Source organism: Manis pentadactyla, chromosome 6 (genome assembly GCF_030020395.1).
Source record: "Manis pentadactyla isolate mManPen7 chromosome 6, mManPen7.hap1, whole genome shotgun sequence".
Classification (NCBI taxonomy): domain Eukaryota; kingdom Metazoa; phylum Chordata; class Mammalia; order Pholidota; family Manidae; genus Manis; species Manis pentadactyla.
The window spans coordinates 57,490,971-57,517,863 of NC_080024.1; the positions used below are offsets into that span (position 1 = coordinate 57,490,971).

General features: G+C 37.8%; 1 protein-coding gene across 50 annotated transcripts in view; it reads left to right on the forward strand.

Moving 5' to 3' along the window:
• The window catches only part of TTN (titin), a 263,454-nt gene that overhangs the window by 79,888 nt on the left and 156,673 nt on the right, over positions 1 to 26,893 (forward strand). For 48 of the 50 annotated variants that reach the window (XM_057503886.1, XM_057503834.1, XM_057503857.1 and 45 more), the window contains 45 exons: positions 95 to 382; positions 538 to 816; positions 910 to 1,188; positions 1,295 to 1,573; positions 1,685 to 1,972; positions 2,097 to 2,384; positions 2,911 to 3,192; positions 3,449 to 3,727; positions 3,846 to 4,127; positions 4,223 to 4,501; positions 4,593 to 4,880; positions 5,046 to 5,324; positions 5,415 to 5,693; positions 5,790 to 6,068; positions 6,210 to 6,497; positions 6,641 to 6,928; positions 8,253 to 8,534; positions 8,769 to 9,047; positions 9,471 to 9,752; positions 9,869 to 10,147; positions 10,648 to 10,935; positions 11,055 to 11,333; positions 11,441 to 11,719; positions 11,808 to 12,086; positions 12,688 to 12,975; positions 13,125 to 13,412; positions 13,876 to 14,166; positions 15,936 to 16,223; positions 16,801 to 16,893; positions 17,018 to 17,303; positions 18,082 to 18,265; positions 18,472 to 18,561; positions 18,658 to 18,925; positions 19,035 to 19,295; positions 20,896 to 21,105; positions 21,315 to 21,392; positions 21,494 to 21,520; positions 21,955 to 22,014; positions 22,310 to 22,393; positions 23,319 to 23,390; positions 24,336 to 24,389; positions 25,214 to 25,618; positions 26,087 to 26,149; positions 26,565 to 26,642; positions 26,808 to 26,885. In XM_057503886.1, coding sequence (XP_057359869.1) covers positions 95 to 382; positions 538 to 816; positions 910 to 1,188; positions 1,295 to 1,573; positions 1,685 to 1,972; positions 2,097 to 2,384; positions 2,911 to 3,192; positions 3,449 to 3,727; positions 3,846 to 4,127; positions 4,223 to 4,501; positions 4,593 to 4,880; positions 5,046 to 5,324; positions 5,415 to 5,693; positions 5,790 to 6,068; positions 6,210 to 6,497; positions 6,641 to 6,928; positions 8,253 to 8,534; positions 8,769 to 9,047; positions 9,471 to 9,752; positions 9,869 to 10,147; positions 10,648 to 10,935; positions 11,055 to 11,333; positions 11,441 to 11,719; positions 11,808 to 12,086; positions 12,688 to 12,975; positions 13,125 to 13,412; positions 13,876 to 14,166; positions 15,936 to 16,223; positions 16,801 to 16,893; positions 17,018 to 17,303; positions 18,082 to 18,265; positions 18,472 to 18,561; positions 18,658 to 18,925; positions 19,035 to 19,295; positions 20,896 to 21,105; positions 21,315 to 21,392; positions 21,494 to 21,520; positions 21,955 to 22,014; positions 22,310 to 22,393; positions 23,319 to 23,390; positions 24,336 to 24,389; positions 25,214 to 25,618; positions 26,087 to 26,149; positions 26,565 to 26,642; positions 26,808 to 26,885 — 10,317 coding nt within the window. The remainder of the gene's footprint in view (positions 1 to 94; positions 383 to 537; positions 817 to 909; positions 1,189 to 1,294; positions 1,574 to 1,684; positions 1,973 to 2,096; positions 2,385 to 2,910; positions 3,193 to 3,448; positions 3,728 to 3,845; positions 4,128 to 4,222; positions 4,502 to 4,592; positions 4,881 to 5,045; positions 5,325 to 5,414; positions 5,694 to 5,789; positions 6,069 to 6,209; positions 6,498 to 6,640; positions 6,929 to 8,252; positions 8,535 to 8,768; positions 9,048 to 9,470; positions 9,753 to 9,868; positions 10,148 to 10,647; positions 10,936 to 11,054; positions 11,334 to 11,440; positions 11,720 to 11,807; positions 12,087 to 12,687; positions 12,976 to 13,124; positions 13,413 to 13,875; positions 14,167 to 15,935; positions 16,224 to 16,800; positions 16,894 to 17,017; positions 17,304 to 18,081; positions 18,266 to 18,471; positions 18,562 to 18,657; positions 18,926 to 19,034; positions 19,296 to 20,895; positions 21,106 to 21,314; positions 21,393 to 21,493; positions 21,521 to 21,954; positions 22,015 to 22,309; positions 22,394 to 23,318; positions 23,391 to 24,335; positions 24,390 to 25,213; positions 25,619 to 26,086; positions 26,150 to 26,564; positions 26,643 to 26,807; positions 26,886 to 26,893) is intronic. The other 2 variants (XM_057503847.1, XM_057503853.1) reach the window with 1 other exon arrangement.

The following is a 26,893-nucleotide window of genomic DNA, read 5'->3' on the forward strand; positions in this document are numbered from 1 at the left end:
CATCACCTATGCAAATTCCGTTCACAAGCCACCTTTTCTCAAGTCTTTTCTCTCCCCCAAAATCCTGATACATCTCTTACTGTTCCTCACACAGACCGGATGGTTCCCCCCTCTTTCACACGAAGACCGAAAGATACTGTTGGGGTACTGGGTACTTCTTGCATCTTGGAATGCAAAGTAGCTGGATCATCGCCTATCTCTGTTGCCTGGTTTCATGAGAAAACAAAGATCATCAGTGGAGCCAAGTACCAAACCACATTTTCAGATAACGTCTGCACATTGCAGCTGAATTCTCTGGACTTGTCAGATACAGGCAATTATACATGTGTGGCTGCTAATGTCGCTGGGTCTGATGAATGCCGTGCAGTGTTGGCTGTACAAGGTCAGTGAGAGACACTCACACCCTTTCCTACAATTTCCTCTTTGAGTGCACATCCAGGTCGAGACACATTCAAAAGTGCTCCTCTTTCTTGATTCAAAATGGCAACTGAATTCAAAGCTTACAGGCTCTCTTCATTGTCCTCCATGTCTATGTAGAACCGCCCTCTTTTGTGAAGGAACCTGAACCTGTGGAAGTAATACCTGGAAGAAATGTCACCTTCACAAGTGTTATTAGAGGAACCCCTCCCTTCAAGGTCGGCTGGTTCAGAGGTGCCAGAGAACTGATGAGAGGAGACAGATGCAACATCTATTTTGAAGACACTGTGGCAGAACTAGAATTATTTAACGTTGACACACCACAGAGTGGGGAATATACCTGTGTGGTTTCTAACAATGCTGGCCAAACATCCAGCACTACTCGGCTCTTTGTGAAAGGTTGGCTCGCATGCATTTGCTCTTCCTATTTTTTGTATACTGACTTCTTTGTATTTTGACTGTGTTTAACTGCTGTGCTTTGCCACTCACCAGAACCTGCTGCATTTGTGAAGAAATTAAGTGATCACTCTGTAGAACCAGGGAAGTCAATCATTCTGGAAAGCACCTACACTGGAACACCTCCAATTTCAGTTACCTGGAAAAAGGATGGTTTTGACATAACTCCATCTGAAAAATGCAACATAGTCACAACAGAGAAAACCTGCATCCTGGAAATTCTGCATAGCACAAAAAGAGATGCAGGACAATATTCCTGCGAGATTGAAAATGAGGCAGGAAGGGATGTTTGCAAAGCTCTGGTATCTACATTAGGTGTGTTGTCTTACTCTCTCTTAAATGATTGGCAGTTATCTAACATGAAGCCTGGTTTTTGGTTTTCCTTAATTCCAGTTGCTGATTGTGAGTTTTTCTTCTTTAGAACCACCATATTTTGTTATGGAACTGGAACCTCTGGAGGCATCAGTTGGAGATTCAGTTTCTTTACAATGTCAAGTTGCTGGGACACCAGAAATTACAGTGTCTTGGTACAAAGGAGACACCAAGTTACGGCCAACTCCTGAATACAGGACCTATTTTACAAACAATGTGGCCACACTTGTTTTTAATAAAGTGAACATCAGTGACAGTGGAGAGTACACGTGTAGAGCAGAAAATAGTATAGGAGCTGCTGCTTCTACAACAGTCTTCAGAATTCAAGGTGATATTATTTTAGAAATTAAGAGATTTCTTTCTTCTTAACTCTCTTATCTTCATGGGAAAATTTTCATTTCATCTACTTATGTCTCAAGTATTGTTTGTCTTCTCACAGAGCGCCAACTCCCACCTTCCTTTGCAAGACAATTAAAGGACATTGAACAAACTGTTGGATTACCCGTTACACTCACTTGTCGATTAAATGGCTCTGCACCCATCCAAGTGTGCTGGTATAAAGATGGGATGCTTTTACGAGATGATGAAAACCTACAGACATCATTTATAGATAATGTGGCAACTTTAAAAATTTTACAAACCGACTTGAGTCACTCTGGCCAGTACTCCTGCTCAGCTTCCAATCCGCTTGGAACAGCATCTTCTAGTGCTAGACTGACAGCCAGAGGTTTGTGCCCTTGTTAATCTTTCTCTTTGCAAACCATGACTTCTTACATATTGTCAAAGTAGAAATGGCCAATGAAAAAAGGAAAAGAAAAACACCACATTGCCTTTTTCTTCTCATCCTCCAGAACCTAAGAAATCTCCCTTCTTTGACATCAAGCCTGTATCTATAGATGTTATTGCTGGGGAAAGTGCTGATTTTGAGTGTCATGTTACTGGTGCTCAACCAATGAGAATCACTTGGTCAAAAGATAACAAGGAGATCCGTCCTGGAGGAAACTATACCATCACATGTGTTGGAAACACTCCCCATCTGAGAATTCTTAAAGTAGGCAAAGGAGACTCTGGTCAATATACCTGCCAAGCAACCAATGATGTTGGCAAAGACATGTGCTCAGCTCAACTCAGTGTGAAAGGTATTGTTACATGGCATTTACTACTATTTGTTCTTCCCCATATTTGTATAATTGTCTTCTAAATGTTGCTTTAGTTTTTAAATGTTTGGGATAAACTAACTGGATCATGTTACAATTTGTGTATTAGTGTTGGGGCAATGTTTTCTCTTGATATTGTTCTTAAAGTTAGTGTATCTCTAAATGTAATCCTATAAAAGAGTGTTATTTAATTGAAATGTGTTAAATGTTTGAACTACCCATTCTATTTTTTCATTCTTTCCTCCAATATGGCATTCTGACTTATCATTACTAAATTTTGATCAAATACCTTACATTTACTTACATGCTTTAGCTTATAGATCCAAACTACAAAAATAAACTTATCAACTAAATTCTATATGAAAAATGTTAAAAGCTTATTGAATAGAAAAGAGATATTTTACCATGAAATTCTTAGAAAGCATGTTCTTAATAATAAACCAGTTTAAATATGTATTTATAGGATCTTCAATGACAAATGTAAGCTATTTTTTCTTTGGTTTACTAGAACCTCCAAGGTTTGTTAAGAAATTAGAAGCTTCAAAAGTTGCAAAGCAGGGAGAATCCATCCAACTGGTATGTCAAATAAGTGGTTCCCCAGAAATCAAAGTTTTGTGGTTCCGAAATGACAGTGAACTTCATGAAAGTTGGAAATACAACATGTCATTCATTAATTCGGTGGCATTGCTCACCATCAATGAAGGCAGCATGGAGGACAGTGGGGACTACATCTGTGAAGCTCATAATGGTGTTGGTGACTCCAGCTGCAGCACCACGCTGACCATTAAAGGTTAGACACACTAAGCATCTTTCTTTGCTCTCTGATGTAGATTCTTTCTCAGTGATGTTATGAGCTCCAAGATAGAAAGGCTGATTAAGGGAATTTGTTCACACTTCTTGAACTAGTTTTTATGAATTGTCATCTCTTATGCTAGCATACTGTGGTGTAGTCACACCAATCACTCTTAATGATTGTAGATACTAAAATATTCTTTTCCTTTTTAGTGAACAAATGTTCTCATCATATATCCTCTTTTTTCTGGTAGCACCTCCTGTTTTCATCCAAACACCTTCTCCAGTAGGAGCCCTTAAAGGCTCTGATGTTATCTTCCAATGTGAAATTTCGGGAACCCCCCCATTTGAAGTGGTGTGGGTTAAAGATCGAAAGCAAGTTCGAAGCAGCAAAAAATTTAAAATCACCTCAAAAAATTTGGATACGAGCCTTCACATCCTTAATCTTGAAGCCTCTGATGTAGGAGAATATCACTGCAAAGCTACTAATGAGGTGGGAAGTGACACGTGTGTCTGCACTGTCAAATTCAAAGGTTTGTATACATGGGCACAAAAATGTATGCCTCTTCCTTTCATCTTCTCTTGGTTAAGCAGTAATTTATGTGGCCGTGATTCTCATTTTTGTCTCTAACCTCAACTTTCTTTCATTAGAACCCCCACGATTTGTGAAAAAGATAAGTGACACCTCAACCCTTGTTGGGGATGCCGTTGAGTTACGGGCTGTCGTGGAAGGCTTCCAGCCGATTTCTGTTGTCTGGCTGAAGGATAAAGGTGAAGTTATCAGAGAGAGTGAAAACACTAGGATTTCATTCACTGATAACATTGCAACCCTCCAACTCGGGAGCCCAGAAGCATCAAATTCTGGAAAATATGTGTGCCAAATCAAAAACGATGCAGGAATGAGAGAATGTTCAGCAGTCTTGACTGTACTAGGTTAGTAACAAAGCACAGCTGATAATATACTGACAACACTTAGATGTAGTTTGGAAAGTGACTTCATTTTCAATGCAATATATCTCTTCTTTTAGAACCAGCCAGAATCATAGAAAAGCCCGAACCCATGACTGTCACTACTGGAAACCCTTTTGCGTTAGAGTGTGTAGTGGCTGGAACACCAGAACTTTCAGCCAAGTGGTTCAAAGATGGAAGAGAATTATCTGCGGACAGCAAACATCACATTACATTCATCAACAAAGTGGCCTCAATTAAAATCCCTTGTGCAGAAATGAGTGACAAGGGGTTATATAGCTTTGAAGTAAAAAACAGCGTTGGTAAAAGTACCTGCTCTGTATCCGTCCACATTTCGGGTGAGTAGTATGAGGTTTTGTAAATACGCAATTTTTCCTGGAAAAAACAAAAAGCTTCTCTTTAAACGGGAAACTGCACTTCTCCACATAGATCGAGTTGTGCCTCCTTCCTTCATCCGCAAGCTGAAGAACACGAACGCGGTCCTGGGGACCTCGGCGGTTCTGGAGTGCCGAGTGTCTGGCTCGGCCCCCATTTCCGTGGGCTGGTTTCAGGATGGAAATGAGATCGTTAGCGGGCCAAAATGCCAGTCCAGCTTCTTGGAGAATGTCTGTACTTTGAACCTGAGCTTACTGGAGCCCTCGAACGCGGGCACCTACACGTGCGTGGCTGCCAACGTGGCCGGCTCTGCAGAGTGCTCCGCGGTCCTGGCTGTGCAAGGTCAGTGCATGGCGCTGCCTGGTGCCTCCTCCCCGCGACTTGGCGCCTGCCTCGAGCGTTTCGGTTTTGTCTTCATGTTTACAGTTTCCTTTTCTCCCAGGAACAAAAGCTCTTCTCACTTGGATTTCCTTTTGTCTTGATCTCTCGCTCCCCTGGGGCATCTAGAACCTCCCTCTTTTGAACAAATCCCGGATTCTGTGGAAGTCGTACCTGGAATGAGCCTCGTGTTCTCCTGTGTCATTAGAGGCACCCCTCCTTTCAAGGCCAAATGGTTTAAAGGCAGCAGGGAACTGGTGTCAGGGGAGTCATGCACCATCTCCCTGGAAGATTTTGTCACAGAACTGGAGTTGTACGAGGTGGAACCCCTGCAGAGTGGAGACTATTCTTGTCTCATTACCAACGATGCTGGCAGCGCTTCCTGTACCGCACATCTTTTTGTGAAAGGTTTGCTCTTTTCTCCCTTTTGTCTATCTGAATTTTTTCTAAGTCTTCATTCGAACATGTCAGTCTTACCCTCGTGTTTTCTCCTTATAGAACCAGCCACCTTTGTGAAAAGATTGGCTGATTTCAGCGTGGAGACGGGAAGCCCCATAGTTCTAGAGGCCACCTACACTGGCACGCCTCCCATCTCAGTGAGCTGGATGAAAAATGAGGAACCTCTGTCCCAGTCTCAGAATTGCAGCATTACCATGACAGAAAAGTCAACGATTCTGGAAATTCTTGACAGCACAGTAGAGGATTATGCCCAGTACAGTTGCCTGATAGAAAATGAGGCCGGTCAAGATATTTGTGACGCTTTGGTGTTTGTTTTAGGTGTGCTGACATTTATCTCTCTTTAGTGCTCTTCTTTCTTTTAAAATATCTTCTTTTACTAGCATAGCTGATGGATTACCGTCCTTTGTCTCTTAGAACCACCTTACTTTATTGAACCTCTGGAACATAAGGAAGCAGCCATTGGAGAACCTGCAACTTTGCAGTGTAAAGTGGATGGAACCCCAGAAATTAGAATTTCTTGGTATAAAGAACACACCAAGCTACGATCAGCACCTGCATATAAAATGCAATTCAAAAATAATGTTGCCTCCTTAGTAATCAACAAAGTGGACCACAGTGATGTGGGAGAGTATTCATGCAAGGCAGAAAACAGCGTGGGGGCTGTCGCTTCTTCAGCTGTGCTTGTGATCAAAGGTGATGATGGTGTTGCTTAACAAGTCTTGCTGTGTGTTGTCAGATTCATTTTCTTAAAAAAAATCAAAATTTTAATGGTTTGAACTATGTTGTGGATGTTTTCTCTCTTGCAAATAAGGATTATCTGTAACTTCTTTACAGAGCGCAAACTCCCACCTTCCTTTGCAAGAAAACTGAAGGATGTTCATGAGACTCTTGGCTTCCCAGTTGCATTTGAATGCCGCATCAATGGCTCTGAACCTCTTCAAGTGTCTTGGTACAAGGATGGAGTACTTTTGAAAGATGATCCTAATTTGCAAACATCTTTTGTTCATAATGTAGCAACTCTTCAGATTTTGCAAACTGATCAGAGCCACATCGGTCAGTACAATTGCTCCGCTTCTAATCCTCTTGGGACTGCTTCATCCAGTGCCAAGCTCATCCTCTCTGGTGAGTAGCCCATCACATTACCCTCTTCATCATAGAGCAGCTTCGCTGCCCCAGGCCACCAGAGGACTGGTGTCACTTAGTTTCTGTTCCATGTCTGGGAGCATGAAAACTGAAGTCACCGTGTTGGTCTTTATTATTTTCAGAGCATGAAGTGCCTCCCTTCTTTGATCTAAAGCCTGTATCAGTAGATCTTGCTCTTGGAGAAAGTGGTTCTTTTAAGTGTCATATAACTGGGACTGCACCAATCAAAATCACTTGGGCCAAAGATAACCGAGAGATTCGCCCTGGAGGCAACTACAAGATGACTTTGGTTGAAAACACTGCCACTCTGACAGTTCTCAAAGTAGGCAAAGGTGATGCTGGCCAGTACACCTGCTATGCAAGCAACGCAGCTGGAAAAGACTCTTGCTCTGCCCATCTGGGTGTACAAGGTATTTGAGTAAAGTAGCAGGTCTCTTACATTTCCAATATTTCAAATATAGGAGGAGAGGTGTGGTTGAGGATTATGTTTAGGACCACGTTTGTCATTGTAAGTGATCAAATGGACCCAGGACCTTCCAAATGGGGTCAAGTTTTTTTTTATTTCACTTATAAAAACATAAAACTGGTAAAACATGAAAGTCCATTTTCAAAACCTTAAAATAGAGACTAGAGAGTGAACAACTTTTCACAAAATTGTAAATCCAAAATAGTTTGAAAATAAAAATAAAATAGTATTTTAAAATTCAAAAGAAATTATCTCAGGACAAAAAGAAAGAACTTGTTTCAAATTACTTATTTTCCATAGTAGTTTGTAAATTAATGGCTTTTGTCACTCTAGGGGAGAGCAGAATGCCAAACTCTCCAGCCCTTCAAGAAGAGTCAGAATATGCGAACTGCTTTTCCTCTACTAGCCCCACTTAGATAACCGCGGAAGCCGGTGGGCTGGGGAGCCCCTCAGTCCCTGGGGCTCCGGGAAGCAGCCAGTTCTTTCTGCAGCACATTCTCAGCTCCTCTTGTCAGAAAACTGAAGACACCCCATGAGCTCCACTGGAGCATTTTTAAGGGTTTTTGCGGTGATGGCTTTTCCATATCTTGAAAGTAAAATAGAATTACATTTAGCAGCCCATTTGCTCTATGACATACACCTAATCCTTTTTATCTCCCTAAGCTTCAATTTTGTGCCTCAGTTAATGAAGAAAGTGTTGCTCACCCTACTTCAAAGGGACATTATGACAGTTGAAGAAATATCTATCTAAGGCCTTGAGAGAAAGTGTCACTCTAAAAATACTAAGAGAGCTGACCTAATTTTGCTATTCAGACTCTTCCTGGTACATAACTGATATCTTTGCAGCCATAGAAAATAGACAGTTCTCCACTGGTGCACATACAGGAGGATAATCGAACTCCCTTAGTCCTGGTGAACCTCAGAGCCTCAGAGTGCTGCGTATCCACCCAGATACGCACTTTGCCTCTGATCTTGCACTACAGAAGTGATTCTTTGGCTGAAAGCAGGATTGCACAGTAGATATTAATGTCTTTTCCTCTTTCCTTTTGCAATAATATTTGAGGTGGTTGCCTACAAAAATTAATGTATTTTACTTGAGGGATTTTTTTTCTATTTAGGTTGCACTAAACTATTCTTTCTTGAACTGCATCAAATAGATTATTTTCCAGAGCTAAAGACCTGTTTGACAGAGATTCCTTTTTTCACTTCATCTTGAATTATACACCTTTTCCATCCCTTACCCTGTGTTTTCCCTTTTGGTTCCATAGAACCACCCAGGTTCATTAAGAAGCTAGAACCTTCAAGAATTGTGAAACAGGCTGAATACACAAGATACGAATGTAAAATAGGAGGGTCTCCAGAGATCAAAGTTTTGTGGTACAAAGATGAGACTGAGATTCAAGAGAGCAGTAAATTCAGAATGTCATTCCATGACTCAGTGGCGGTGTTGGAAATGCACAATCTCAGTGTTGAAGACAGTGGAGACTACACGTGTGAGGCCCACAACGCAGCAGGCAGTGCGAGCAGCAGCACATCCCTCAAAGTCAAAGGTCAGGTCTTACTCCTCCACTGTGTCTTTCACATTAGCCTCCTCTTGAGTTGTCCTCTCAATCCCCGTTTGACTCTCCACCAATGTCTGTGAAATTTTAAAGGATTCAATAGAAAATTGAAAGTGATATTTTCTCAATGATGGAATGGAAAACTGATTCTTAGTTCTCACTATGTACTTACAGATTACATCCTAATTTTCCTTTTTTTCTAACTCAATGTCTTTCCAATTTTAGAACCACCCATCTTCCGCAAAAAGCCTCATCCTGTTGAGACCCTGAAAGGGGCTGATGTTCACCTTGAATGTGAGCTTCAGGGTACTCCCCCATTTCAAGTTTCTTGGCATAAAGACAAGAGAGAACTTAGGAGTGGCAAGAAGTACAAGATAATGTCTGAGAACTTCCTCACGAGCATTCACATCCTGAATGTAGATGCTGCAGATGTTGGGGAATATCAGTGTAAAGCCACAAATGATGTGGGGAGTGACACTTGTGCTGGTTCTGTCACCCTGAAAGGTTAGAGGAACTTCATTATCTTCTGCTTACTTGTTCCCTTCTAATTTCCATACTCCGTTGGCCCCTCAGCTGTTGCCCCATCCGTTATCACTAGCTGTCTCTTCCTCTTTTTCCTTTGTTCCTTGCCAGATCCTTTTATGTTTAATATGCATCCCATTTCCAGTTCCCCCCAAATATCTTTCAGACAATTTTTCCAATGGATCTTGGTTGGATTTAGAAAACTGGAGAGGATAAGATGTTCAGCTTTTACTGCTTAATGCAAACTCAAATGTGTCCCTGCTCCCACTCACCAAAAATGCCACTTCTTATTTAGGAAATGGAAACCCCACATTATACCTAGTTTGATTCCTAGCACTCATGACTTGAGAGAGATAGTATGAGTCCCAAACGTTTTTAAACCCTGATTTGCTTCTTTTTCATCAGCACCACCAAGGTTCGTGAAGAAGCTCAGTGACATTTCTACCATTGCTGGGGAAGGAGTTCAGCTGCAGACCACCATTGAAGGCGCTGAGCCAATTTCAGTGGTGTGGTTCAAAGATAAGGGCGAGATTGTTAGAGAAAGTGACAACATATGGGTTTCTTATTCAGAAAACATTGCAACCCTACAGTTTTCAAGAGCAGAAACCGCCAATGCTGGGAAGTACACCTGTCAGATCAGAAATGATGCTGGAATGCAAGAGTGCTTCGCCACACTGTCTGTTCTCGGTTAGTGCAAATCGGATGTTTTCATGAACACAAGGCACACACTTACCAGTGTCTGTGTTGTCTTTAGTTTTTCAATTTGATTTTAAAATTTGGTTGCAATTTATGTCTTGTTTCAGAACCTGCAGCGATTGTGGAGAAGCCAGAATCCATGAAAGTTACTGCAGGAGATACCTGTACCTTGGAGTGCACGGTAACTGGCACACCGGAGCTCAGTATAAAGTGGTTCAAGGATGGAAAAGAACTGACAAGTGACAGCAAATACAAAATCAGCTTCTTCAACAAAGTGTCTGGCCTTAAGATCATCAACGTGGCACTTGGTGACAGTGGAGTATACAGTTTTGAAGTGCAAAACCCTGTTGGCAAAGACAGCTGTACAGCCTCAGTTCAAGTTTCAGGTTGGTTGGGCAGCTTTTGCTTCAGTGTTGTTATGACCTAGGTCCTGATCTCCATCAGGGCTTATGGGAAGCTCCCTCCTCTACAGCACGCCATGAGTCTGACATCCTTTGAATCAGGCAAATCCGAGGTAACATATCTATAGAGTTAGAAGAAAAACAAGTTCAAAAGTTATATCCTTTTCTTATGGAGAAATTTCCACAGAGTAGTAGGAATAAAACCACCCTGTAAAAGTGGTCTTCAGCCATCATTTATGCTGGAATAATTCTACCATATAATGATTCACAGCAAAGAGAGACCAAAATCTCTAACACGTGACCTAGCACATCTTGGCCATTGATTCCCAAGGCTTTCAACCATTTGAACCCATAGGGCATTCTTTGATAACCTTGCAAAAGAGCCAAATGGATCTAGGGACAGTCCATCAAAAGGAACAATTATTCTCATTTCAAATCACTTTGTAATTGATATCCCTTGTTTGTTTGTTTTTTATCACATTCAGACCGAATTGTTCCTCCTTCATTCACAAGAAAATTGAAAGAGACAAATGGTCTGTCTGGTTCCTCGGTTGTAATGGAGTGCAAGGTCTATGGATCTCCTCCAATCTCAGTCGCCTGGTTCCATGCAGGAAATGAGATCAGCAGCGGGAGGAAATACCAGGCCACCCTGACAGACAACACTTGTGCTTTAACTGTGAACATGCTGGAAGAATCCGATGCTGGCCACTACACGTGTGTAGCTACTAATGTGGCTGGTTCTGACGAATGCAGTGCTTCTTTGACTGTGAGAGGTCAGTTTAAAATACAGTAAAATAGAACTACATTTCATAGTTTATTTGGCATTTTTAAATGCCTAATCATCAAAATTCAAAAATATTAAAGTTTTTCTTGTATGTGTCTTTTTGTGCAGAACCACCATCTTTTGTTCAGAAACCTGATGCCATGGATGTTTTAACTGGAACCAATGTAACTTTTACAAGCATTGTCAAAGGGACACCTCCTTTCAGTGTCAGCTGGTTCAAGGGCAGCAGTGAACTAGTACCAGGGGGCAGATGTAATGTGTCTTTGGAGGACTCTGTTGCTGAACTAGAGCTGTTTGACGTAGATACATCACAAAGTGGAGAATATACCTGCATAATTAGTAATGAAGCAGGCAAAGCTTCTTGTACAACACATCTCTATGTAAAAGGTTTGTTTGTTATTCCCCATTTTTATAATTAACACACATGAAGTAATAGATGTGTCTATATCTGTGTTCGTGTGTTTGATTTCATATTTTTAACTTGTTTACTATAGCTCCAGCCAAATTTGTGAAGAGGCTCAATGATTACAGCATAGAGAAAGGAAAACCCCTGATCCTAGAAGGCACATACACTGGGACTCCTCCCATTTCAGTTACATGGAAGAGAAACGGCATCAATATAACTCCTTCTCAGAGGTGTAATGTAACCACAACTGAAAAATCTGCAATCCTGGAAATCCCAAGTAGCACAGTAGAGGACGCAGGGCAGTATAACTGCTACATTGAAAACGCTTCTGGGAAAGATTCCTGTACAGCACAAATACTAATACTAGGTTCGTTATGAGTCGACCTTTATATCTTTATATACAAATATTCATTCTGGCATGTCTCCACCTGACTGATTATCTCTCTTGTCTGCAGAACCACCGTATTTTGTCAAGCAGTTGGAGCCCATTAGGGTAACCGTTGGAGATTCTGCCTCTTTACAATGCCAACTTGCTGGGACCCCTGAAATTGGGGTATCTTGGTATAAAGGAGATACAAAATTAAGACCTACTACCACCTGCAAAATGCATTTTAGGAACAATATTGCTACACTGGTTTTCAATCAAGTTGATAGTAATGACAGTGGAGAATATATTTGCAGAGCTGAAAACAGTGTGGGAGAAGTTTCTTCATCAACTTTCCTTACTGTTCAAGGTGACTGTAATATTTTTTAAGTGAATGAATTTGTGTTTCTTTTGAACAAGATTTTTAAAAATCCATGAGGGCCTTCTTTTTAGGAAAAGCTTTCCAAATGCAAATTTTTCTGCTTAAGTAACTTCATCTACAATTAGTGGCCTATCTTTTTCTGTAGGCTTTACAGAGAAAGATAAGAGGACTAAACCTTAAGTTGGAAGGATCATGTAATTACTTGTCTCCATAATTAAATCTTTAAGAAAAATGAGTGACCATAACTTAAAAATTGTTTAAATACCCCATGAGTATCTCATTATTATTGCTAGAAGGCACTCTTAAAAACTACAAGCTGCTGCTTGCCCAGAGATATATACCTTAAGCCAGGAAGTTTCTCTACTGGCTTACATATTTTTATACCTACTGTGCATTAGGGAGCCCTCAGAGTGAAATTTTTGATCCAAAGTTTATTTTTTCTTTGGGTCCAAATTGACTCAAGGAATGTTAACTCCTCCTAATGGTTTTATAGGAATACCATTATCTATATAACAATAATTGTGAGGAGAATATTCAGTACGTTTAAAAATGTCCAGAATTATTAATTACTTTAATTCTGTTCCTACAGAGCAAAAACTTCCCCCATCATTTTCTCGACAATTGAGAGATGTTCAAGAAACAGTTGGACTTCCAGTTGTTTTTGAATGTGCCATAAATGGATCAGAGCCTATCTCAGTGTCTTGGTATAAAGATGGCAAGCCACTGAAGGATGGCGCAAATGTACAAACATCATTTTTAGATAATGTAGCCACTCTCAATATTTTTAAAACAGATCGAAGCCTTGCAGGCCAATACTCTTGCACAGCCACAAACCCTGTAGGCTCTGCTTCTTCTAGTGCCAGACTCCTTCTCACAGGTTTGTGGATTCTTAAACTTCCCTCTTTCTATTCCTATAATTAAAATTTTTATAACCAAGTATGAAATTAGGGAGAAAACATCACATTTTCTGTAAATTGGGGGAGTCCAGATACAGAGCCTGAAACCTTGTCTTTCTGCTCTCTTAAGAGGGGAAGAACCCCCCATTCTTTGACATCCCTGTTGTCCCCGTGGATGCTGTGGTGGGAGAAAGTGCAGACTTTGAGTGCCACGTTACTGGGACACAACCCATAAAGGTCAGCTGGGCCAAAGACAGCAGAGAGATCAGAAGTGGTGGAAACTACCAGATTAGTTATCTGGAGAACAGTGCCCACCTGACAATCCTGAAAGTAGACAAGGGGGACTCTGGCCAGTACACCTGCTATGCTGTGAATGAAGTGGGAAAGGACTACTGCACAGCTCAACTTAATATAAAAGGTATCATTTATTTTGCATGTAATCACTTTATACTCTAGCCTAAGGGTACAGTGTTATTAAAACAAATGAAATTTAGGACATTTTTAATCAAATGACATGAAGATGCTTAAGAGGAAATAAGTTGCTCTAGAGAACAAGTGATCTTTTTAAATCTGTATTTCCCTAAAATCCTATATATCCTACATAACCCTAAGACACCCTCCTCTTCTTTTTCTTTTTTACAGCTATCTGGTTCTATAAGTGGCCATAAGTTATTCTTATCATCCATCTCACAAATGAGAGAACAGTGTAGAATAAGTGTATGGAAAGATACGTTTAGGAAAAACATATGTTTAAGAACATATACTGATAACGCTGTATTTAGTTGATCAACATTGACTTTTAATGAAAAATATTACTTCTTTTTCTTGGAAAGCCTCATACTAATAACCTGCTTCTGGATTCCACTTCAATTTCTTTACAGAGCGGCTAATCCCACCAAGTTTCACTAAAAAACTCTCAGAGACATTAGAAGAAACAGAAGGGAATTCTTTCAAACTTGAGGGTCATGTGGCTGGTTCCCAGCCTATAACTGTTGTTTGGTACAAGAATAATATAGAGATACATCCAACTTCCAACTGTGATATCACCTTCAAGAACAACACGCTCCTGCTGCAAGTCAGGAAGGCAGGCATGGGCGACGCTGGGTTGTACACGTGCAGAGTGTCAAATGACGCAGGCTCTGCTCTGTGTACATCTTCCATTGTCATCAAAGGTCAGTAATCTTCACCGCCCCCCACTTGTTGTGCTTTTCTTCACTGCCTACTAGGTAGCTATGTGCATTTCTTCTGACATGTGCCTTTGTTCTTCAACTCTGTTGCCCAGGCAAGTTATGACAGTTACAAATGTACATTATTTGATTGGCTTGCCATCATTCCATAGATGTTTACTTAAAATATGTATTATTTGTAATTTAATTACATAGCCCATCGAAGTAGGTGTCATACAATAAATGGACTAAAATCTTAACTTGTAAATAATAACCCAAAATGCTCTCAGGCAGTTAGACATCTAAGTTTACTTTGAAATTCATGCATATGTGACATATAAATTTCTATGAAGCCCATTTACTTTGAAAAATTCTTAAATTTTTATCATTGAATATTGCATTAGTTTGCTTATTATAAGTTACATCACATTCTGAGACATTCTTTTTACTAAGTATATTTCTTAACGATTATTGTTTGACATGTATTGTCCAAAGCTTTTAGAATGTGAATGAATATTAATACCAGACAAAAGAAGAAAATTTGCTCAAAAAGAAAAAAAGATGAGTGGAAAAATGCATATCATTATGGGAGATGCATTTTAAAAACCCAGCCATAGCTTGGGCAAAGAAATAGACTGTGTTATATTAGGAGATCTGTTTCTCTGTCCATAATCATCCAGATAATTACGATGCAGATTCATGAAAATCATTTTACAAATTAACCTCCTAGAGCATCCTGGAGTTGATTATCAGCCCTGATGATAGAGTTGGCCATTGGAAGGTGCACAGATAATAGGTTATTATCATTAATAGAGTAATATCGATATTAAACTAATATCATTAAGTTGCTTTAATGTAAAGTTCAAATGTCACCACTTATTCAACAGTATTAAAGTGAATTTAGTTTTAAAACGTGTTTAGTAAAATGAAAAATATGTGCTCAGCAGGGGCTGATATTCATAATTTACATCCCTGATAGTTTTGCCATTGAGTGAATAAATACTTTCCATAGCATTCTGAGGCTATGTATTTACAGAGACTTTTTTGAGCAGGCATTAGAAGTTTTAATCTTTACAATCATGAATATTGCCTTATTCTTTTTATGTAGGGTTCTCAGACCCATTGAATAAAACTTCATAACACTGAATTGTACATGGCCTTCCTATCATGTTACTTGTGTCATCTCGATTAGTTTTCAGTTGAACATTGAGCTGCCATTCCTTATTCCTTTAGGCAAAGATTGGATTTTAGTCACTGCCATAGCCACATTTAATAGCTAAAGATGAACATCAGAGAAAGATGAACATTAAGAAGCGGGCTCATGGATTTCTCAAATGTTGGCTTTCTTTCCCAGTAGCAAGAGTTGCCACTCTCAAAGAGCATGAATCCACAATAAGCCCTAGTTTATAGGGTTCAGCAAAAATGCAGCTGCACACAGGTTTGAGAGCGTCAACAGTGTGCTGTGGGGCACAGAAGCTTATAGGAACTGCCAGGGCAAGGCTCACAGGGCTTAGTCAGGACACAGATGTATGGGTGACTTATGGGCAGCATGGCATCTGTTTGTTACTTGTTTTTAAACTTTTGTCTTTATTTTGAAATCCAACAAGTGCGACTATTGGCTTCAGAGAGGAATCAACCAGGCATGTGATTCAGTTCTACTACAGCAACCAGTGTTACCTGTTAGAGGCACCAATTATTTCTTTTCTGGAACTTAATACTTTTTTGCCTTTATGTTCCTTTTTATTCTATGTTTAAAAGTACCTTTATAATTCCAGAGCCAAGAAAGCCACCTGTGTTTGATCAGCACCTGACTCCAGTAACAGTGATCGAAGGAGACTTTGTGCAGCTCGGCTGCCACGTCCAGGGTTCAGAGCCGATCAGGATCCAGTGGCTGAAGGCTGGCAGGGAAATAAAGCCTTCAGACAGGTGCAGCTACAGCTTTGCTAATGGGACCGCTGTGCTGGAACTCAAGGATGTGACTAAAGCAGATACGGGAGATTATGTGTGTAAAGCTTCAAATGTGGCTGGCAGTGACACTTCTAAAGCAAAAGTGACCATTAAAGGTACAGACACCTCAGTAGTATCGTTCAGATTAAGCCAACAACTGCTCACTCTTATTTGCTTAACATAATTTAAATAAGAATGGAATTCGACTTTTTTTTGGAAGTACATCATTGCTTATTTGCAATTTATATAGCCTCCTTATTATAATTAAAGTATTAGATAATTTAATGGGAATAATTTTAATACAAATTGCAATTACCGTTTATTTGTTCACCATTATATTCCTTGAACCTCTTTTCACCATATCCAAGAGGGTATAATTAAGTGAAGTTCCAAACATGATGCTGTAGTCATGTGACATAGGTGGTCTGATGATCCCTGGAAGAAACCTATACAATAAAGCCAAGTCAAGGAAGAAGATTTGATGCTATAATGTGATGTCAGTTCAGCTTGCCTGCAGTAGCTACAACTAGTTATAAATGTCTATGAAACAGCTTTATCTTCTGTAACACACTGTCATATTTAGTGAGTCCTAGAGTGCATGAAATTTTTAGCACCAGCTTATTTTACAAAGGGAATTCTTTAGTACAGTTTTAAGGTAATCATGATAACAAAATATGTAAATGTATCTTTTAGACAAACCAGCTGCAGTCCCCGCAGCTAAGAAAGCAGCAGTGGACGGGAAACTTTTCTTTGTATCAGAACCTCAGAGCATCAGAGTTGTAGAAAGTAAGTACTTCATGAAAAGCACATCTTTATTTGTCTCTCTGTACCTTTTGCTACTGATTTAACTTTGAAAGAGCTGATTTTGGAAAAGCATGGTTTTTATGCATTTGCTTTCATTATTCCTTAGAAACCACTGCAACATTCTTTGCAAAAGTTGGAGGTGATCCACTCCCAAATGTCAAGTGGACAAAAGGGAAATGGAGACAACTGAACCAAGGAGGTCGCATTTTTATCCACCAGAAAGGCGACGAAGCAAAGCTGGAGATTAGAGACACCACAAAAACAGATTCCGGGCTATACCGATGCGTGGCGTTTAACAAACACGGTGAAATCGAAAGTAATGTTAACCTACAGGTGGATGAAAGAAAGAAACAAGAGAAAATTGAAGGGGATCTTAGAGCAATGCTGAAAAAGTAAGTTCAATAAAAAACCACATATAGCAATTTCCCATTCACAAAAGAGATCTCTAAGATGGAGATTCTAAAAGAACCTAAGTACACAGACTTCTTAACAGAGATAGATAAACAAAAGCACAATATTTTGGTAGAAATTTACTAGTTCATTAAGATCAATTTCTGAAAAATCATGAGACAGTTTTGAGAATGAGGTGAATTTTTATTAAAATTTTAAACAAAGGAAATGGCCCATGGAGAAACGTGTGTGTCTAGGTATGAAATCTTTGTTTCTATTTCTCATGCTCTGAATCATTTTCTAGAACAACTATTTTAAACATTTTCCATAATTATCAATAATTTCAACACAATTTATGTTTCAGCATAACTATTGGATTAATTAGCAAACTAATCAACATTTAATTTCCACACGTTTTCCATAACATATGATATTCATCCTTTCTTAATGCTTCCCATCACTTTTATTATTTTTCCTTTTAATTCTTCCATTAGGCTGTTCTATTATGAAATTCACAAAAATGTTATTCTTTCCTATTTCTTAAACTCTTTAATCAAATTTCTGTATTTTTTAACAATGGTCCAATAATTCACTCCATCTCCAAACCCATTTTTTTTTATTGTTTCACAGTTAATAGGGTAAAACTAATATTTCTTCAGTAAAGGACACAGAAGTATTCATTTGTGAGGCAAAAAAAAACGTTAAATGACATTTATAATCTTTGATGAGAGGCAATTAGAAATAAGTAGAAGTAAGGTAATTTATGTTTATTTCATTTAGAACTCCAGTCTTAAAGAAAGGATCTGGGGAAGAAGAGGAAATTGATATTATGGAACTTCTCAAAAATGTTGATCCTAAAGAATATGAAAAATATGCCCGCATGTATGGAATCACTGATTTCCGGGGACTTCTTCAAGCATTTGAGCTGCTAAAGCAAAGTCAAGAAGAAGAGACACATAGATTGGTATCATCATTTGTATTTGGCATCATCTTAAAAACTCATATTTGAAGTATCTAACATGTGCCCTTTGGATTTCCAGAGCCCTACTGTCATATGAGATTATTTAATATTACCTAAGCAATATCAAGAATGGAAGCTGAATATAATCATGCATCCTCTAGTTCAAATTTTATTTCATATGTAATAATTATACATTTTTCTCTTCTCAGGAAATTGAAGAAATAGAAAAGTCAGAGAAAGAAGAAAAGGAATTTGAGGAACTTGTATCATTTATACAACAAAGGCTGTCACAGACAGAGGTAAAATGAATTTTGCTGATAATGAAGTGAAGAAATTACTATTGGAAATTATAAGGGAAGGAGTGACTCATGTGTTTAAATTCCTTATTCTCCTAGCCTGTCACGCTGATCAAAGATATTGAAAATCAGACAGTCTTGAAAGATAATGATGCTGTGTTTGAAATCGACATTAAGATTAATTATCCAGAAATCAAACTTTCATGGTACAAAGGGACTGAGAAACTGGAACCCAGTGATAAATTTGAAATAAGCATCGACGGTGATCGACATACACTCAGAGTCAAAAACTGTCAGCTTAAAGATCAGGGCAATTATAGATTGGTGTGTGGTCCACACATTGCTAGTGCTAAGCTAACTGTAATTGGTAAGTAAAAATATTTTTATAAAATTTTAAAGGCTTATGAGATTACTTTACTGTTGGGCACATCTGCATGTTGATGTTAAACAAAATGTGTATTGTATCATATCAACAGAACCTGCTTGGGAGCGACATCTTCAGGATGTTACTTTGAAAGAAGGCCAGACTTGCACTATGACCTGCCAATTTTCTGTGCCAAATGTAAAATCTGAATGGTTCCGAAATGGCAGAATACTTAAACCCCAAGGTAGACACAAAACAGAAGTGGAACACAAAGTCCATAAATTGACCATTGCAGATGTTCGAGCAGAAGACCAGGGGCAGTACACCTGCAAATACGAACACCTTGAAACTTCAGCAGAGCTCAGAATTGAAGGTGGGTGAGGGACTGTGGCTGCAGTTGTTACAACACAGGTCAATAGTAAAGGTGCAGAGCCCCTGCCACTCTGCCATCACACATATCCCAAAGAGCTTTCGTGTTCTCATTGCCCAACACACAAACTCACAGCATTCACTCACGTCTCAAAATTCATACAGAATCAAAAGGGAAATATTCACTTAAGTGCCAATTCTTTTGCATAGTTCTTTTTGACCAGATGCAGATTTCAATTTAAACTAAGACATGAGCTTCTAACAGTTATTTCTGTTAAATTCCATAATTCTGTTGTTATGTATTGAATTCAAAAGCTCTTTACAATTCTACTAAAGTTCCATAATTCTGATTGCTGGAAAGAAATCTCAGAAAAGACCAGATTTCATGACTGTATATATAGAACATCTTAGTTAGGGGTTGATATTTTGTTTATAGTAATTAATTTGATCCTATCTGTATGAAACTTTGTAGATAAAATTAACAACACATGATGTTAGATTAGCAGCTGTTTTTTGAAAATAATGATTTCATATGAGGATCACAGACCAACCTTTTCAATCTCTGAAATAAAGTGAATTCTCAGGACTTAGGTGCAACAATATTAATTTCCTAATCTTTTGATTATCTGTGCTGTCTGAAGACATCCGTAGACTATACTGAGCAACATTTTGTTATAATGATAGAATCTACTTCCAGTTGTTGGTGCCCATTTATAGTTGAAGTACAACTATATGACTTCCTATTTATGTAAACATTTCAACTTCTCTGACTTGCTTTATGATGGATATCAATGCCTGGTTGTATTTTAAAGTTCAAAAATTTTAAGTAGCCTTAAACTTAAAAAGGATCTAGTTGGAGTCACTTATCATTTCTTAAATAGTTGTATGTTTTTATATGCTCCTTCAAAAAAAAAGCTTACCAGAGTACTTACGACATCTAAAATGATCATGAAGCTGTTATACATGGAATTCCAGACTTCCAGATCTACTTTTATAGAAAGGCGCTCCACCCCATCCCACTCTCCTGCTAACCACCCTGGTACATGCCCCCAAATGCTAGAAACGCAGATTTTGGAACTCTTAAAAATTAATCCTTTGAAATATTGAATTGCAGACTTCCTATTGAGCTTGAAATTATTTCACAGGGAAAGTTATACATATTACATAATAAATAATTGTTCATCCTGAATAAAAAAACAATTTGACAAAAGAAAGAATTTCAAAGGGGAATAAATTATAGAATAACATTAAGTTTATGTCCCCTTTACTTTAAACCCCCAATTTCACTAACATTTTTAAAGTTTCCTTTGACTTTTGGGTTATAAGTACTCTTGACTATTTCCTTCATGTAAATATTTTAAGGCCTCTCAGTGATTTATTACACATTCTAAAATTGGTCTTTCAGGAATACACTTCAGTGTTAGGATAATTTTTTGCACCAATGCAAAGAAGAGTATTTCATTTTTGCTTTGTATTGTCAGCCATTTTCTGCTATTTTCCAATTGAATAAAAAGGTGGAGACTTTAACTATCTGAGGGGAATGCACAACATAAGAAATTCCTCTGTCTGTAACCTAAACTTGAACCCTCTTTGTATTAAAACAGCTGAACCAATTCAGTTTACAAGGCGTATACAGAACATTGTAGTTAGTGAGCATCAATCTGCCACCTTCGAATGTGAAGTGTCCTTTGATGACGCCATCGTGACATGGTACAAGGGACCAACAGAACTGATGGAGAGCCAGAAGTACAACTTCCGAAATGATGGTCGCTGCCATTATATGACCATCCACAACGTGACCCCAGATGATGAAGGTAATTTATTTGACAGTCTTCCTATGAATAAATCATTTAAACCTTGTCTGTTTTGTATATTTCTATCCTAGTTTATACTTATACTCTGTACTTCTAGATAGAATATTTTTTTAGAAGAGAACTATAAAAAAATCCATACTATATTTAAATAAAGAAGTGTTATTTACAAACATATCTGAAAATGAAAGCTCGATGCTTCTTTTTCTTAGGTGTCTATTCAGTTATTGCACGACTGGAGCCGAGAGGTGAAGCCAGAAGCACAGCAGAGCTGTACTTAACAACTAAAGGTCAGAAACCACCACCTTAAAACCACATTGCCATCATTGAAACAAAGTAGCCCACCCAGACAATTCTAAATACAAAAACATCATTTTTTTTTCTTTTCCAGAGATCAAACTTGAGATGAAGCCTCCTGGTAAGTTAAAAAGAAAAAAAATTCAATCAATCCTTGCTTACAATAATACATTTGGCATAATTTTGTAAATGATAAAAGCCAAATTAAACTGTCTAAAAATATCATTTCTTTTTTGCACTAAAATATTATTCAGTGAAATTATTCTCAGGAAATAATACAAACATTAGGCTTTGTGAATCTGGGAAACTAGAAATAATAAGGTCTCCTTCAGCTAATATTTAGGATCATGCCAAATGGTATGGCCATGGAACAAAGCAAATTTTCACCGGAATAAACTTGCCTATGTGGTTGCATACAAAAGAATCCTAATATATTTGTATTTATATGGTAGATTCTGCTGTTGGAAATTTCTGGCAATTAAGCATGTCTTAGTTGTCTAATAAATACCTGTGTTTTCAGTCGCTCCACACTTATTTGTAAATGCCTCTTTTCAGATATTCCTGACTCCAGAGTTCCAATCCCAACCATGCCTATCAGAGCAGTACCACCAGAAGGTAAGACTCAGAGCCACGAACCTGGGCTTGGAGCACAATATTCTTCCACTAGGAAATTACCAATGCCAAACCACAGCAGAGTAAGAACAGATCCTTGCACGTCAGGTTCTTGGCTGTGTGATTAAAAATAAAAGCAAAAGAGAAGTAACCCTTATAAAGACATGCCATGTTTATTTGCTCTAATTGATGAATTGGTGCTCTAACACCTTTGAAGTACTGAAAGAAAGGCATTTCATTACACTTCACGCAAAATAGGAAACCAAACCATGTTTCTGATGGCATTTATTTTCTTCAGAAATTCCTCCTATGGTTGTTCCTCCTATCCCTCTGTTGCTACCATCACCTGAAGAAAAGAAACCACCAGAAAAACGCATTGAAGGTATTATACATTATCTACCTTAACTGTCAAAGTATAGAATTTAACTGTTGTTGCAAACCTGGAATACGTTGTTTAATGCAACATGTTGGCCCTCTGGTGGTCAATGTGTTAAATTGCCTTTCAAAATGTAGATGATTTGCTTTGAGTATTAACTAGTAAAATGTGCTTAATATTCCAAAAATTATCAGACAAATCAAATTTGAAAGTCTACTAATACCCACTGCAGTTGGTGTCAAAAGCTTAAGCTAGTTTTCAGCTAGATTCAGGGTGAATTCAGTAAAAAACAAACAAGCAAATAAACAACTTACAGTTGTGTGACCAGTACAATCCCAGTAACAAAGAAAAGCATTTTTATAATTTGTTTGAACACAGTTAAGTATATTTCATCTACTTTTGAAAGCAGAAAGGAACAAGAATCTAAAATCATAAATTAGATTTCCATTTATAGTTGTTGTCAGGAATAAGTATCTTTATGAATGATTTATTCTTTGAATGTTAGTGTCAGCATAGCTAAGTTTGAGTACCCACTAGGAAACTTGAGAAATTAAATCATATTTAAAAAATAAAAACAGTATAATTTATTCATGAAGTTATGATTCAAGTTATGCTTAAGGGCCATAATCAAGCTATAATGTCAGCAAGAACGAAAGAAAGCTTACACAATATCATAGGTAGGATTTTAATTTTATTCATCCACTAAACTTTAAGCAGGCATAAAATCAGTGAAGACTTCTAATCACCCTGCATATTCTACCTCCTTCCAAAAACATCTTCTGCATTCTAGTCTAAAATCTTTCTGAAATAGGTATCTTGAAATAATGAGTAGTCTCTTGTTACCATCAAAACATATGAAAAAATAAAATATTTCAATAAACCTCCTACTGTCCTGAAAAGTTTATTTACATCTGCTATTTTATTTTTTTAGTGACCAAAAAAGCTGTAAAGAAAGATACCAAAAAAATTGTTGTAAAGCGTAAAGAAGAGGCACTACCTGAAGGTATTATAATTGATCAAAATTTGGTCTTACTGCTTTTCTCCTGGTTAAAATTTTTAAATCCTAAATAGTGGAGGCTGGTGAAAGGTAGGGTCTGAATTCACAAAAACTTCTTCCTTCAGTCACTCTCATCCTCTTCTTTGACACAGTCCTCACATTTCCTTTCTCTTTTCTCCCTTTTTCTCCCCTGTCCTCCTCTGCATGTCTGCCCATGACACGCTGTGGTAATACCAGAGAGTTCTTGTTGTCTCTAGGCAGTGATTTACAGAAGGCACAGCCCTCTAGTCCAACAGCCGATGCTAACTGCAGGTGGCTGCTCCAACCCAGCTCAGAACACTTCCTGGTTCACCTGAGCTAAAGGTCAATAGTTGCAGAACAAAAAAAAAAAAAAAAAGACCTTTCGAAGGAGTATCAGTTCAATTACTTTTAATTTTTACTATATCCTAGAAGAATTTTAGGGAGAAGATGGGATAAAAGTCTAAACACATAGTTTTACCCATTGGACTAGAGTACAGAAACCTCCTAAAAGGAGAATCCAGGAGCATAAGGCCCCATTCACTGAGACTTTTTTTTTAATGGTCATTTATGAAACTCTGTGGAATAAAAGGAAGCTCAAAAAGCATGGAGAGTTCCAGAACTTTACAGTTAATCATTGAAAAATTTAAACTTGCATCATTTTTTAGCATTAGACATAGTGAATATTCTCTTCAAGTCTTGTGTTAATTTAAAATATTTTAAATCAGCCTAAAACAAGAATCAACCTTCAGCCCTTCTTTATTTTTCATTAGTATGGCATGGAATAGCATATCTGGTGAACTAAACTTGGAAATTATAAAAGCACTTGGTACATTAGTAGCAGCCAACAAATGACTAACAAGGATGTACAGGATTAGTAAACATTAAACAATGCATAACCTAAAAATAAACATGCTTTTTATGTTTTTAAAGTCCCAGAGGTTGCCAAGAAGCCCCCACCTCCTACTGTCTTAATTCCAGCAAAAGGTAAATGTAAAGAAATTATTAAATGTTTTATATTAGTTATTCCTGAGATCTGTACCTTTGCTATATATTCTTATTTTTAAATATTAGGCTTCTAGCTTATTGTAAAGTTGAGAGTCTCCTCTGCTATATTAAATTAGCACTTCATACTGCTCCATTCCCAGCAAGGGAAACCCAGGTGGATATTTATATGCCTCAGTGCACTGGACACAGGGAAAGTGCAGGTGAGGGCTAGAAAGGCAGGGGGGTCATCCTTACTGCTTTTCAGTTGTAGCTTACAGAAATGTTAAGAATCATACAAATAATGTTAGCCTTAAAGATGTTTTAGAAGTTGTTATATAAAAGCAATTAAATGATTTGGTTACAAATATTTATTAAACTGACTAAAAAGTCACATTCTACTATCAAAAATGTAGCTTTAAAATTAGAAATGTTTTGGAAAGAACAACTGGAAAAATAAAGAGGTTAACTGCAGAAACATCAAATATAAATTCCATTAAGTGATCGAACATTAAAATGTTCCATGGAAAACCAGGGGTTTTGCAAACTGGAGCTCCCATGGAATAATGGAAGATGCGTCTATTTGATAATATTTATGGAATGCTATTTTGTTCACACTGGAAAAAATCCTCAAATCAAGAGTAGAGTGCAACTTGATACTGGCTACTGTGCTCCATAGTTCACAAAAATGTAAGAGGATACAGTACAACAAAACAGAAAATATCCACATAACAATGAGACCTGATACACGGATACTGTTGGACTATATAGATGTTCATTTTGTGATGTATGGATATAATTCATTTTAACTCATTTATTTATTTCAGCTCCTGAAATCATTGATGTGTCTTCCAAGGCTGAAGAAGTGAAAATAATGACCATAACCAGAAAGAAAGAGGTTCAGAAAGAGAAAGAAGCCGTGTACGAGAAAAAGCAAGCCATCTACGAGGAGAAGAAAGTCTTCATAGAGTCTGTGGAAGAACCCTATGACGAGCTGGAAGTGGAACCCTACACAGAGGCATTTGAAGAGCCTTATTATGAAGAACCAGATGAAGACTATGAAGAGACCAAGGTAGAAGCCAAGAGGGAAGTTCACGAGGAATGGGAAGAAGATTTTGAAGAAGGGCAAGAATACTACGAAAGGGAGGAAGGCTATGATGAAGGGGAGGAAGAGTGGGAGGAGACTTACCAAGAAAGAGAAGTAATTCAAGTCCAAAAGGAGGTTTATGAAGGTATGTATGAATTGGGTGGCTATTTTTTCTCTTTTCCTCATTTTTTGCTCAGTTCATTATATTTTTCACTACTGTGAACCTGATTTTCAGTGGATATGAAATAGATGAAACGATCACTTAGAATTTTTAAGGTTAGACATCTTTAGAAACTTAATCTTTAAAAGAGCTGCTGCCTTCAGAGTCCCTTTCATGCTTTGACATTGTAAGTTGAAGCATTCAGTCCTGTTACTAAGATTAAATTCCAAGTGCTGTTTTTCTCCTCCTTGTTGAAGCTTTACGTCCAACGCCTTGCTGCATCTCTGGTTGATCCTGCTTCAAAATCCAGCACAAGGAATCATGTTAGCGATGCTGATCCCAAACACAATACTTTATAGAACTTTATATTATTATTTTCTTTGCAGTCAATACAACCTATTAAAACTTAACTATTTAAGCATATGCCTTCTTATTCCTCTGTTTTCTTTGAAGAATCACATGAGAGAAAAATTCCAGCAAAAGTACCTGAAAAGAAAGCAGTACCACCTCCTAAAGGTATGTAATTGGAATTATTTAAATAGGCCAGAGCATCAACATCATTACCATGGCTTGTTTGGCAAAGATGTATAAATCACCAGTTCAATCCAATAGGCACAACTTCTTCTAAGTTTTATTATATCAATAGATTTTTTTCTATTAACTAATCATTTAATGCAAAAATTAACAAGACAGTAAAAAGACTGCTAGGGCAAATATAAAATAAAATGTAACCAAAATACTTGAAGTACAGAAACTTGTACTTAGAGTTCAGAGCATCACACTTGTCTCTCTCTAAAAAAATTAAACATATCTATGCATATACACATATATATATATATATATAAAATAGATCTACAGAGAGAGATAGGGAGACAAAGTACTTTAACAGAAATTTTCTAAAAGTACTGCAATTTCTTTAAAATGCTTGCAGTTGTAAAGAAGCCAGTAGTTGAAAAAATTGAAAAGACTTCTCGAAGAGTGGAGGAAGAAAAAGTTCAAGTCACCAAAGGTAGTACCCTTCAACACATTTCTAGTGCCATGTAAACAAGTAACTGTTTACTGATGTATATTCCCATGTTAGCTATTTATATAGTCATCTGAACTAAGGTATTTTTAAATTTTGTGCAAAGCAATATTCTTCACGATACAAATATATTTGTACATATTTTTTAAGTACCTGAAGTTTCAAAGAAGATTGTTCCACAAAAACCTTCTCGGACTCCAGTGCAGGAAGAAGTTATTGAAGTGAAAGGTATACAT